Raw genomic sequence first — 13134 nt, forward strand, 5'->3', positions numbered from 1 at the left:
CATGATATTTACATTGAAACTTGGATGTTATTGATGTCCAAAAAGTGAATTATCTTGAAAAAATGGACAGATTATCTATTCTCAAAAACAGTTTGCCTCAATTTTCAACTTTGTTTCATGTTATGAAATGTGAAGTGATTTACTATGAAATGTGATGTTAATATATATTACTGAGTTTTTCAGCTTCATGTGAAATACTGCTTAAATAATACTTTGAATTAAATAATTCGTTTTTAGTTTGTTAGGCTTGCTGCGCTTTGTGTATCAATCCTGTTTAAATTGCATAACTTTGCCTAATTTTAATTTAGCTCCCATGTGGCTTATAAATATGGCAGGTAATAGAGGAGACTAAATCCCTCTATTATGCATAGGCCAAGTATTATGCAAGCAGTTATAATGAGCTTGCATCACAGTTTTGTTCCAACTCTGACCTCTCACTTTCTTGAGTATGTACCAATTCAGTATTAGCACTGTGTCTCTAGCAATTAGAAGTAAGATGAAAATAAAAACATTAAATTAACCATCACCAGCAAAGTTACTTATTATAGTCATGTTAATATAAATGAACTGGGAAGTTACTGGCTAAATTAAAAATTAATGTTTTTACTTCTTTTATCTGCATAGTAGATAAAATTGCCAAGAAAAAATTGACTTCTGATCAGATTTATAAAATTCTACACACTTACTCCCACATTGGGAATTTTAGAATAAGAATTATTCTCATCCTCATCAAATATAGTGTACTGAAGATACTTTAACTTTTGTAATTGGTCATAATATTTTAAATTTTCATTAATTTTGTTACTTCCCTTTGTGTAAGGAAGTTTTACTGTACCTGCCAACCTTATTATCATATTTTATTGATTTTTATCATTCAGATTACAAATGCAATCACCAAAGTCTTATTAAATCATGTTGGCCTCATAACACAGGGCACTATATTCAATATATTGTAGTAACCTATAATTAAAAAGAATATGACAGTGAGTATATGTATGCATATGTATGATTGAAACATGCTGTACACCAGATATTGACACAACATTGTAAACTGAGTATACTTCAATTAAAAAAAAAGAAACAAAATGGAGTAACTTAGCAACAAAAAAAATCATGTTGGCAAGTTAAAAATTTTAGTCATTCTCTTTTGTCATTGGTATTCAGAAGAAATAAGGTTGTGTTGAATATAATGGTGAAAAATATTTTGTATAATATCATTCCTTAGGACTAACTTTGTGCTAGACTCACATGTTAATGATTTCAAATGCAGTCTTTCAGATAACCACTCATCTTATTTTCCCAGGATTTCTAACTCTTTATTAAGTTTTTTCTAAAATGCTGATTCTGTTAGCCTTCTGTCTTCCTCTCTCAAAACAGTAGCTGGTGATACTTGTTCACTGGCATTTTTGATGTATGTAATTTTTAACAAAAATCGGATAGTTCTAAATATTTCAAAAGTAAAATATTTTATTTTCCCTTGGTGTAAGTTAGAATATGGTTCTGTCTCAATGTCTTTTGCTTTTCTGGAAGAATTTCTTGCAAATAGATTAGGATTGCTTTATGAAGCAGTTTCCCTGTGCAAAACAAACATTAGAAAAATTATATGAGGAAAAATTTTAGAACAAACTTTTAAAAGCAGAATAAATGGAAAAATATGCATGTTAATTGATATGAGGACACTACTGTGTCAAAATTTTTTATAAAAATCAATTTTTTCAAGTTTTTTTTTACAATTCACTCTGCAAATCACATATACATGCACCTTTTGACTTATCAATCCGTTAGCAATTTTAAGAATCTATCCAAAAGATAAGAAATTATGTATACACAAAGCCATTTATTGTGGTAGTATTTTAATAACAAAAGAACAGAAAAAATCCAAATGCCCATCAGTAGCAGCCTGGTTAAACAAACTGGGAACTCCACTGTGTGGAGTACCATGACCTGTAGAACAGAATGAGGAAGATCTGTGTTTTATGTTGTGGAATGATCTTTGGGATATGTTGTAAAAAAGAATAAGATACAGAATAGTTGCCTTTTGTATAAGAAGAGGTTAAATATAAACATATTACATGTTGTTTATATTTATAAAGAATTAGTATCTAGACCAAATGAACCTTACCTTATAGTTTTGACTTTGGAACGTAGAAACTGTTATACACAATTAAAAACTTGTATATTAAAGTAATTCTTAAAAATTAAAAACAAAAAGATAGGTAGCAGCACTATGGAGAAAAGAATTCTTTTAGTCATTTTAAAATACAATATTTTATTGTATCTCACTAATGGGAAATAGCCTAAAAATAAACCGAATTCAGAAAGAGATCTTAAACTGCGTTCTGTAGTCTTATTGTTACTAGTAAAATTGATTGTGTTATTTTCAGCATATTGCTTATGGAGTAGGATAGAGCAAATAAGTACTTATTTTACTGTCATTAGAAGCTATGCTTTCCGTCTTAAGAGAAAACAGATATAAAATGGTAGGAATTAAATTAAAAGTTCCTAGAAGTAACTAAACGTGTGCAATCTGGAAGCAATGAGCATCTCTTGATTGTTGTATACTCTGTACTAAAAGGAACCAGGGCTTCTTGGAGAAGACTGATTCCACATCTGGGGCAAAAAAAAAAAAAAGTATGAAAATATGTTTTGGGCATGTTGTGTTACAGAAAAGCAAAGAGTACTATAAGATCATGTAAGAAGGACAACTTGAAGGAGCTTTCAGTGGTTAACAAATAATGTCTGAAATAAATGGAAATATACCAAGTATATAAAAGTCTGTGATTTCATAATGATACTCCTTTTACCCAAATCAATACAAAGCAAACTTCATTGCTTATCTTTCTAGGTTGCTAGGACAACTCATTTTTCTAAAAATCAGCAAATGAGGAAGAAGCATTTCACCTGCCTCTTATTTGCAAATTGTATTTTAGAGTAACTTAATAGTTGATCAGTTAAGTGCCCTATGGAAGGATTTCAGCTAATGAATCTGGAAGAAATAATAAGATTAGAAAATCTATCTCCATATTATCTCCATTTAATTTCTACTCCGTAATGAAATAATGGATCTAAGCAAAGATCAACATTAACCTTAATGGAAATAGATGCGGCTGAAACACATTGACCCACTTATTTTTAACATCACCAATCAGACATGTACTTTCTGACATGATATAATAAAATAATCAGGAAAGTTTAAACATGACCTCTATATTAAATAATATTAAAGAAATGAATATTAAAGAAGTCAGCTCATTGAGAGGGTTTAACAATTGTACCTATATATTTTTCCAACACAGCAAATATTAAGAAATATTAAGCAAATATGAACAGATCTGAAGACAGAAGTAGCAACACAGTAATAATAGTAGGGGACTTAAATACCTTACTTTCAACAAAGAATAGATTATCCACATGGAAAATCAGTAAGGAAATATTTGACTCGAAGTACACTTTATATCAAATGGACCTAGAAGACATATACATAAAATTTTATCTGCCAGTAGCAGAATACACATTCCTTTTAAGCACACAGTGGAACATTCTGCAGAAGAGATCATCAAATAAAGTCTTAATGAATATAAGACAATTGAAATCATAACAAATATGTTTTCTAACCACAGTAGTATGAAACCAGGACTCATTAACAGGAAGAAAGCTGGAAAATTCACAAATACATGGAAATTAAAAAGTACACTCCAGAACAATCATTAAGTCAAAGAAGAAATAAAAGGAAAATTAAAAAATGTCTTGAGACAAAGGAAAATGGAAACAACATAACAAAACTTACTGTATGCAGCAGAAGCAGCTCTAAGAGGGAACTTTATAGCAATAAACACTTCATTAAGGGAGAAAAACTAACAGCCTAACTTTGTACCTCAGGAAACTAGGGAAAACAGCAAACTAAGCCCACAGCAGAAAGAAGGAGATTACAAAGTTTAGAACAGAAATAAATGAAATAAGAGACTAGGAAAATTTTAGAAGAAAATAACACAACTAAGAACTGTTTTTCTGAAAAGATTTTTTTTTTTAATGGACAGATGTTTAGCTAGACTAAGAAAAAAAAACTCAGGAAATGGAGACATTACAACTGATACTGCTGAAATACAAGGTTCGTAAGAGACTGTTGTCAACAGTTACTTACCAACAAATTTTATCAAATAACCTAGGTGAAACAGATATATTCCTAGAAGCATACAAACTACTGAAACTGAATCATAAAAAAGCAGAAAATCTGAACATACCTTGATAGAGTAAGCAGACTGAATAAGTAATCAAAAATCTCCCACCAGAGAAAAAAATAATTAACACCAGTCCATATTAAACTCCTATGAAAAACAGAAGTGGAGGGAACATTTCTAAACTTATTTTATGAGGCCAGCATTATCCTGATACCAAAAACACTGCAAGGAAAGAAAATTATAAGCCAGTATCCCTCATAAATATAAATACAAAACTCCTCAATACTAGCAAACTAAATTCAGCAGACGTTTAAATGATTATATATCCAATGACCAAGTGGGACTTATCCCCAGGATGCAAGGTTGGCTCAGCATTCGCAGATCAGTCAGTGTACAACACCATATTAACAGAATGAAGGATAAAAATTGTATGATCAGCACAATAGTTGCAGGAAAAGCATTTGACAAAATTCAACATCCTTTCATGATAAAAACTCTCAACAACATGAGTTTAGAGGGAACATACCTCAACATAATAAAGGTCATCTATGGCAAGCCCACTACTAACACAATACTTAATGGTGAAAAGTTGAAAGGTTTTCTTCTAAGATCAGGAACAAGACAGGATACTTATTACTCTCACCACTTGTATTCAAGGTAGTACTGGAAATTCTAGCCAGGGCAATTAGGTAAGGGAAAAAACAAAGTATCCAAATTAGAAAGGAAAAAGTAAAATTGTCTCTTGTTTGCAGATGACCTGATATATATAGAAAACCCTAAAGACTCCATGAAAAATCCATTAGAACCAGTAAACAAATGAAGTGAAGTTACAGGATATAAAATTAACATACAAGAATAAGTTGCATTTTTATACGGTAGAAACAGACTCTCTGGAAGAGAAATTAAGAAGCAGTCTCGTTTATAATAGCATCAAAAACAATAAAATACTCAGGAATAAAGGTACACTAAAACAGATGAAAGACCTATACACTGAAAACTGTATCAGTGAAAGAAATTGAAGAAGACGGAAGTAAGTGGTAAGATATCTCTTGTTCTTAGAATAGAAGAATTAATATAGTTAAAATGTCTATACTACTCAAAGTGACCTACAGAGTCAATGCCATCCTTATCCAAATTCCAATGGCATTTTCCACAGAAATAGAACAACCTTACAATTTGTATAGAATCACAGAAGACCCAGAATAGGCAGAATAATCTTGAGAAAGAAAAAGTGGAGGCATCACTTTTTTTGATTGTAAATTATATTACAAAGTTACAGTAATTAAAGCAGTATGATACTGGCATAAAAACAGACACATGTACCAATCAAACAGACTAGATAGCACAGAAGTGAACCTATCTTTTTTTTCATAGTCTAAAGATCTGTCTGTTAAAAAATACATATTTTCAGAAAAACAGTTCTTTGTTGTGTTATTTTCTTCTAAAGTTTTCCAAGTCTCTGCTTCATTTATTTCTGCTCTAAGCTTTTTAATCTCCTTCTTTCTGCTAACTTTGGGCTTAGTTTGCAGTTTTCCCTAGTTTCTTGAGGTGTAACGTTAGGCTGTTAAGAATTTTTTTTTTCCCTTAATGGAAGTGTTTATTGCTATAAACTTCCCTCTTAGAGCTGCTTCTGCTGCATCTCGTAAGTTTTGTAATGTGTTTCCATTTTTATTTGTCTCGAGATTTTTTTTTAAAAATTTTTATAAAAGGCAAATATTAACAAGGATATGGAGAAAAGGGGGACTCTGTACACTGCTGGTGGGTGGGAAACAGTATAGAGATTCTTCAAAAAGTTGCAAATAGAACTACATGTCCCAGCAATCCCACTTTTGAGTGTATATCTGAAGGAAATGAAAACAGAATCTCAAAATAATAACTGTACTCCCATGTTTATTGCAGCATTATTCATAATAGCCAAGATATTTAAACAACCTCAGTGTCCATTTTAGACAGGTGGATAGGGAAATGTGATGTGTACATGCATACACAGACGGAATGTTATTCAGCCATAAAAAAGGGAAAATCTTTCTGTTTGTGACAACATAAATGACCCAGGAGAACATTATGCTAAGTGAAATAAGCCGAAGACAGATACTGTATGGTATCACATATGAAATTGTGAAACAAAATAAATGAAGGAAAAAAAGAAAATAGAAAGTCAAATTCATAAAAACAAAGAGTAGAATGGCAGTTGCCATGATCTAGGGGTGCAGGAAAATGAGATAAAAACTTCTGTTAAAAGATGACTAAGTTCTGAAGATCTAATGTACAGCATGATGACCATGTTTAACAGTACTGTATTCTATACTTGAAATATATAGATACTAGGTCTGAAGCATTCTCAACTAAAAAAAGAAAGAAATCTGAGGTGATAAATGTGTTAGTTAACTTGACAGTGGTAATCATTTCACAGATTATATGTATGTCAAGTCATGTACACTTTAAATATGTACGGTGAATAATGAATATGTACAAGTGAATAAGGCCAAAACTAGAAAAAAAAAGAAATAAAAATGGATACTTTTGTCCTTTCTATCAAAAAAAGGGAAGTAATGTTTTTTGTAACTATGATAATAGTATTGTGTTACTTATTTTTATCTGTTAGAAATAGATGCCATTAAAGATACATACACATCATAACTCATAAAAAAATACAAATTTAAAAAAATAAAAAAATAAAAAAAGATACATACACGTTTATAAATGAAGTGACTTAATGACCGCAGTTTGCTTTAAAGTACTCCAGTACCATTTTTTTGCTTTAAAATACTTCAAAAAATATCAAACTGTTGCCAGTTCTTGAAACTGAGTGATAGTTACGTATATATAATCACATTTTATATATATGTATGCATGTGTGTGTGTGTATATAGGTATATGTCTTTAGTTTTGTTCATTTGTTTGAAATCTCCCATGACAAAATTTTAAACAGAAAAATCAATTTTCTTACATAGCAATCTGTATAAGTACTTATTTCCTACCTTCATCATTTAACAGCATATATTTGTATACATAGCTGTAACTATGAAGAAAAGCAGTTGAATTGAAAAATACCAATCATGCTTGTAGTAATCAGGAATTACTTTTTAAGAACATAATCTTTAATCAACTTATGTATTTTTGTAATATCTTGAAGACCGTCTATATTGTAACTATATACTAAGAATAGCTGTAGTTGTGCACTGTCTTTTTGCAGAGCTACTTTGAAAACTGAAAGTGAATATACCATTTTTAGGTTTTATGAAATTTTATAGTTGTACTTGGTACTCAACAAGGATGTAACGATAGTAAAGGGGAATGCAAAAAATAATTATTACTATCTATTTAATTATAACTTCAACTAAATATCTTGCAGTGATGAGAACATAACTAAATACTTTTGAATATGTGAAAATAATTAGTCATCAACCTGGGACTCTTGGGTTTAAGACATTTTACCTTGAAAAGTCAGCTATCATCTGTTAAATTGTGAAGACAATAGAAGAGAAAATTTGACTCTGTATTAAAAGATTTAACTTATTTTCCTGAAGTTTATTTTCTTTTATCAGGCCTTCAAATAACAAAGGGTTTTATCTTTTTTTTAGGAAGGTGGAGTGTTTACTTTTGGAGCTGGAGGGTATGGTCAGTTGGGTCATAACTCTACCAGTCATGAAATAAACCCAAGGAAAGTTTTTGAACTTATGGGAAGCATTGTCACTCAGATTGCTTGTGGAAGGTAAGCTGTTATGTAGAAGAGTATTTTGATCTCTATAATATGATTATTTAGGGTTTTTTAAATACCTGCTATGCCATAAATCCATAGAGAATGGCTTCCAGTGGCTCAGGCTCCTTTCCGTTGCTTCTTACAAAGTGTGCTTCTCTCAGTGGAACAAGCTGGTACTTCATTTGAACTTGAGTACCTTTCTCTTTGGCTTCCTTTTTTTTTCCTGGTCATTTTCCTTCAATCTTCAGGAAGATTATCTTGGCTCTTAAGAGTGCTTAATATGCTCAATATGTACATTAATTTTCTTTGCAAGAAGAAATCTTGCCCTTAATTTATTTGTTTACTACAGTGCCAGTAGTATGCAGGGTAACATTGTAGACCCTTCAGTTTGTCATGGTAACATTTGTGGGGTATTCCTTTTTGAACAGTGACTACTCCCTTGTGTCTACAGTATCATGTTTCTTAAAGATTTGCATGAATGTGGCTAAAGGAACAACTTAATGTTTTCTAAAAAGCCTAGAGAAGTTATAGGGGTATCTGTACTCTTTCTCTTTGTATTGGTCATTTTTTGCAGATTACTGGAACATAGTAGTTCCAGCTGAAAGTTGGGATTTTTCTAATGAATTATGAATCTAATAATCTAAAATAAAAAACATTCTCTCCTAAATGCCTAATTTGCTGCTAAGGGATCATTGGAACAGGAGAAGCATCTTTTATATTGATTATTTTACCTTCCTTTCTTTGAAACAAATTTATCTGAGGCAAGATATTAATAATGTAAATGCAGTACTGCTTCAATAAAAAATGTAAATGCAATACTGTATATTAGCACTAAATAAATATAATTTACTGTATATAACATCAGACATGAAGGGAAACTATAGATCATTTTTTTCCTTTGCTTTTCTACCTTTTTTTCTTTCTAAAGAATAGAGAAATTGACCAATTAATTACTTAACACAAAAGATTAGTTAGTGGTGAAAGCTGAATTTGGAATACTGATCTCATGATTCCCAGTTCTTGGGAGTAAATACAAGAGTCAGAGCTTTGAAATTATGCTTCACCTTTGGTGGATTAAATTTTGATGGACTCAGAAGCAAAATATCCGTTGGTTGATTAACTCAATTTTGACCACTTAGCTTAATTTTTTTCCATCTAGTATGTATCTTCATAATATAGCTTAGTTTTCCAATAGTTAATTCAAATACAAAGAATTACACTGTAGGTAGCATTTGGTGACTTTTTTTTTTTTTGACATCATGCTGTATGATTGATTATCCATATGTGTATAACTATGATTCTTCATTAGTTTTTATTGTTGTGTTTTACTCAATTATATGTGTATATAGTTATTTACTCATTCTATTACAGGTGGGCACTTGAGTATTTCTATTTTTTGGCAATAATAAATAATGTTACTCTGAACATTTATTATATTATATATGTAAACTTTAATATTTCTAAAATGTATACCTGGAATGGACTTTCTGGGTCATAGAGTATGCTTAACTAGAATTTTGCAGGTTAATGTCACCCTATTTACCAGAATGATTATTCCAGTATACCTTACCATCAGTATTACATAAGAATTCCTGTATCCTTGTCACCGTTTGGTATTATTAGACTTAAAAATTTTTGCTAATCTCTTTGATATATTGTGTTACTTAATCATGGCTTTTAATTTGCAGTTCCATGATTTAATAGGGATTACATTGCATCTGTAGATCACTTTTGGAAGTATTGACATCTGAACAATATTAAGTCTTTCGTCTATAAACGTGGGATGTCTTTCCATTTATTTATGTCTTCTTTAATTTCTTTAGTAATGTTTTGTAGGTTTCATTGTATATCTTTTATGTATTTGCTTTCTGTATGCCTTACACTTTTCTGTTCCTGATTTCTTGCATTACTGTCTTCTTTCGTGTTTATTTTTTTGCAGTGAAATGTTTTAGTTTCCTTCTCATTTCCTTTTCGGTATGTTCTTTAGTGATTTTTATTTTTGTGGTTACCGTGGGGATTACATTTACTATCCTAAAGTTACAACACTCTTAACTCAAATTTAGACCATGTTAACTTCAATAACATACAAAAACTGTTCCTATACAGCTCTGTACCTACCCCCTTTCAGTTATTAGTGTCACAAGATAACTTTTGTATATATTGTGTGTCCAAAAACATAAATTAATAATTTAATGCTTTAGTCTCTTGAATTCTATAGAAAACAAAAGTTAGAGAAAACAAAACAAAGTTACAATAATATTACCTTTTATACCCACCCATGTATTTACCTTTACAGAGATCTTTAGTTTTTCATATAGTTTCAAGTTACTGTCTAGTGTCCTTTCATTTTAACCAGAAGACAGCCTTTCATATAACTCTGAGGAATTGCTCCAGAGAAGCATGGTTTTCAGCATAGTTTTGTATCTTATCAGATTAAACAAGTCAGGTTAAACATTAAACAAGTCAGGGATACATACATTCCTTCAGGATTTCAAGAAAAAAAAAAAAAACAGATCAGCAATTTACACTGTGAGTTCATATGGCCTTGGCACCTGGGAAGAGAATTTTATCATGAAAGATACACCACCATTGGCATCCCAGGAGGGAGGCATTTAATCTTTATTTTTAACATGAACATTTCTTTACTTGTGGTCAGTGTGCCCTTTTGTTTAACAATTAAGTCATGTGAACAGTGTATGTTTGAAAAGTCACAAACAGGCTGTTTGAGTTAGCTGAAAACTCAAGTTAACTTATGTGTAAGCCAGAATGACTTCCCTGTATCTCACTCAACATGTAAAAATTTCTTTTATCTATACATTGAAAAATCATTACAGGTGTAATGTAGTAAACGTGAGGGTTCATTCTGTGGGTTTGGACAAATGTATAATGATTTATACCCACCATTATACTATCATAGAGTAATTTCACTGCCCTAAAAATCCCCTGTGTTCCCCTGTCCATCCCCCCACCAACCCTTTGCAATCACTGATTTTTACTCTCAAAGCTTTACCTTTTCCAGAATGTCATATAGTTGGAATCACATAATGTATAGCCTTCTCAGATTGTCTTCTTTCACTTGGTGATATTCATTTATGGTTCCTACATGATTTTTCATGGCTTGATTGCTAATTTCTTTTTAGCACTGAATAATACTGCTTTCTCTGGATGTACCAGTTTGTTTATGCATTCACCTGCTGGACATCTTGGTTGCTTCCAGGGTTTGACAGTTATGAATAAAGCTGCTTATAACATCTATGTGCAAGTTTTTGTGTGGACACTAGTTTTTAACTCCTTTGAATATATAATACGGAGCACAGTTGCTGAAATTTATGGTAACGGAATGTTTAGTTTTGTAAGAAACCACTAAACTGCCTTGCAGAGTGGCTGTATTTGCATTCCCAGTTAGTTTTTTTTTTCCCTGAGTGGGCCATACTTTCCAATTTCTTAGCATTCCTTGTGATTTTTTTCTTTTTGAAAACTGGATATTTGAACCTAATAACATGGTAACTCTGTGTGTCAGTTTTTACTTTTGAAGCTGTGTGCTTAAGTGCATAAAATTTAAATTTCATCTCTTTTTGGTGAATTAAACCCTTTGTCATTGTGATGGTGATCCTCTAGATCTCTAGTAACATTTCGTATTTCCTTAAAGTCTGTTTTATTTGATGTGACTAGTGGTACACCTGCTTTAAATATATTTTTACTTATTTATTTTTAGATATATAATTTCAATCTCTGTCTTTTAAATGGACCATTATGTCCCTTTTGTTTTGTTTTTTTATAGTTACTAGTATATTTGGGTTTAAACCTGCCATTCTGTTTTGTACTGTTTGTGCTACTACCTGTTTTCATTTTCTTCCTTTTCTTTTTTGCCTTTCTTTAGATTGATAATTTTTTAAGTCAGTTTTATTCCCTCTAATCCTTTGGAAATTTGGAAACTTAAAATTGTTACTCTAGAAATAACAACATTAATCTTTAACTTATATTAATACTTATTCCCTTCCTCCAGGAGTTGTAAGACCTCCATTTACCTTTCCCAACTTTTCATTCTGTATATATTTTTAAACGCCACAAGAACATTGTTTTATATAGTCAGTATACCTTTAGAAATACATCTACATACATTTACTACCTTTTTTTCCCTCTTCATTTTTCCAAGTAGTACCATTTTCCTTTTATCTGACCACTCTCTGGAATTATCTTTAAGTAGATCTGCAGGTGGCAGACTCTTGTCTTTCACCTTTCCTTTAGAAAGGAAATATTGTTTTATCATGCATTTTTATATACTCAGTTCTTATCCTAAAACGTTTGAGTGATGCCCAGAACCTGACAGAGAGGGAAGTGGGTGGAGAACTTGATTGGACAGCTAGATGCTACTTCTAGAGCTGAATCGTCTATTGTAATCGTCTGTCTATTCCAGTATAGCTCTGGGCCTTTTAAAGCTTGATCTTGGGAATTTTCTAGACCATGCTTATACAATCTGCCTGTGCGATACAGAATTCATTCAGTACAGAGGAAGGCTATTATAAACAATGTGTACAGAAAATTTTAGAATTGTAATGGTATTATTTCTTTTTGAAGACAAAAATTATATAGGTAATATTTGCTATGCTTTTCTAAATGTAAATTAAAAGTAACCTTAAGTCTGAGATTTTCTATCATTTTACTCTAGGCAGCACACTTCTGCTTTTGTTCCTTCATCAGGACGAATTTATTCTTTTGGACTTGGTGGTAATGGACAACTAGGAACTGGCTCAACAAGCAACAGAAAAAGTCCTTTCACTGTGAAAGGAAATTGGTTTCCATATAATGCGCAATGTCCTCCAGATTTTGGTAAGTTCTTTTATGTTAAATCTTTGCTACAAACATTAAAGTTACTGTTAAAACATAGCTCTTAAGAGATAAACTTTTCTGTGTTTAAAATGAAAGAATTTCAAGCTGCATTGTTCAGTGAAAATAGCAAGTAATGAAACACCGTTTGTGGTTGCTTAGTTTGTTTGTGTTTGCTTATACATGCATAAGGAAACGCAGGATAAATAAAATAATGAAAATGATTTCAGACGGTTGGGCATTTTGGGAACTGGATGGTTGCTAGATACCAGTGGGAAGGAAGTGTGTCTGTTTTTTTTTTTTTTTTTAAATTATGGTACAATTCACCTAACAAAATTTATGAACTTAACCATTTTTAAAGTACATAATTCAGTAGTGTTAAGTACATTCACATTGTTGTGCACCTAACCTCCAGAGCTCTTTTCA

General features: G+C 31.3%; 1 protein-coding gene and 1 pseudogene across 6 annotated transcripts in view; one reads left to right on the top strand and one right to left on the bottom strand.

Moving 5' to 3' along the window:
- HERC4 (HECT and RLD domain containing E3 ubiquitin protein ligase 4) overlaps nucleotides 1-13134 on the top strand; it is a 142951-nt gene that overhangs the window by 45713 nt on the left and 84104 nt on the right. For all 6 annotated transcript variants that reach the window (XR_012077394.1, XR_012077395.1, XM_006212920.4 and 3 more), the window contains exons 7-8: nucleotides 7763-7893; nucleotides 12551-12711. Coding sequence is in view for 4 of the 6 variants with exons in the window: in XM_006212920.4 (XP_006212982.1) it covers nucleotides 7763-7893; nucleotides 12551-12711 (292 nt within the window). In the remaining 2 variants the exon portion in view is untranslated. The remainder of the gene's footprint in view (nucleotides 1-7762; nucleotides 7894-12550; nucleotides 12712-13134) is intronic.
- Nucleotides 7962-8446, bottom strand: LOC107034414 (large ribosomal subunit protein eL21-like; annotated as a pseudogene).

The sequence above is a fragment of the Vicugna pacos genome, chromosome 11, assembly GCF_048564905.1.
Source record: "Vicugna pacos chromosome 11, VicPac4, whole genome shotgun sequence".
Taxonomy (NCBI): domain Eukaryota; kingdom Metazoa; phylum Chordata; class Mammalia; order Artiodactyla; family Camelidae; genus Vicugna; species Vicugna pacos.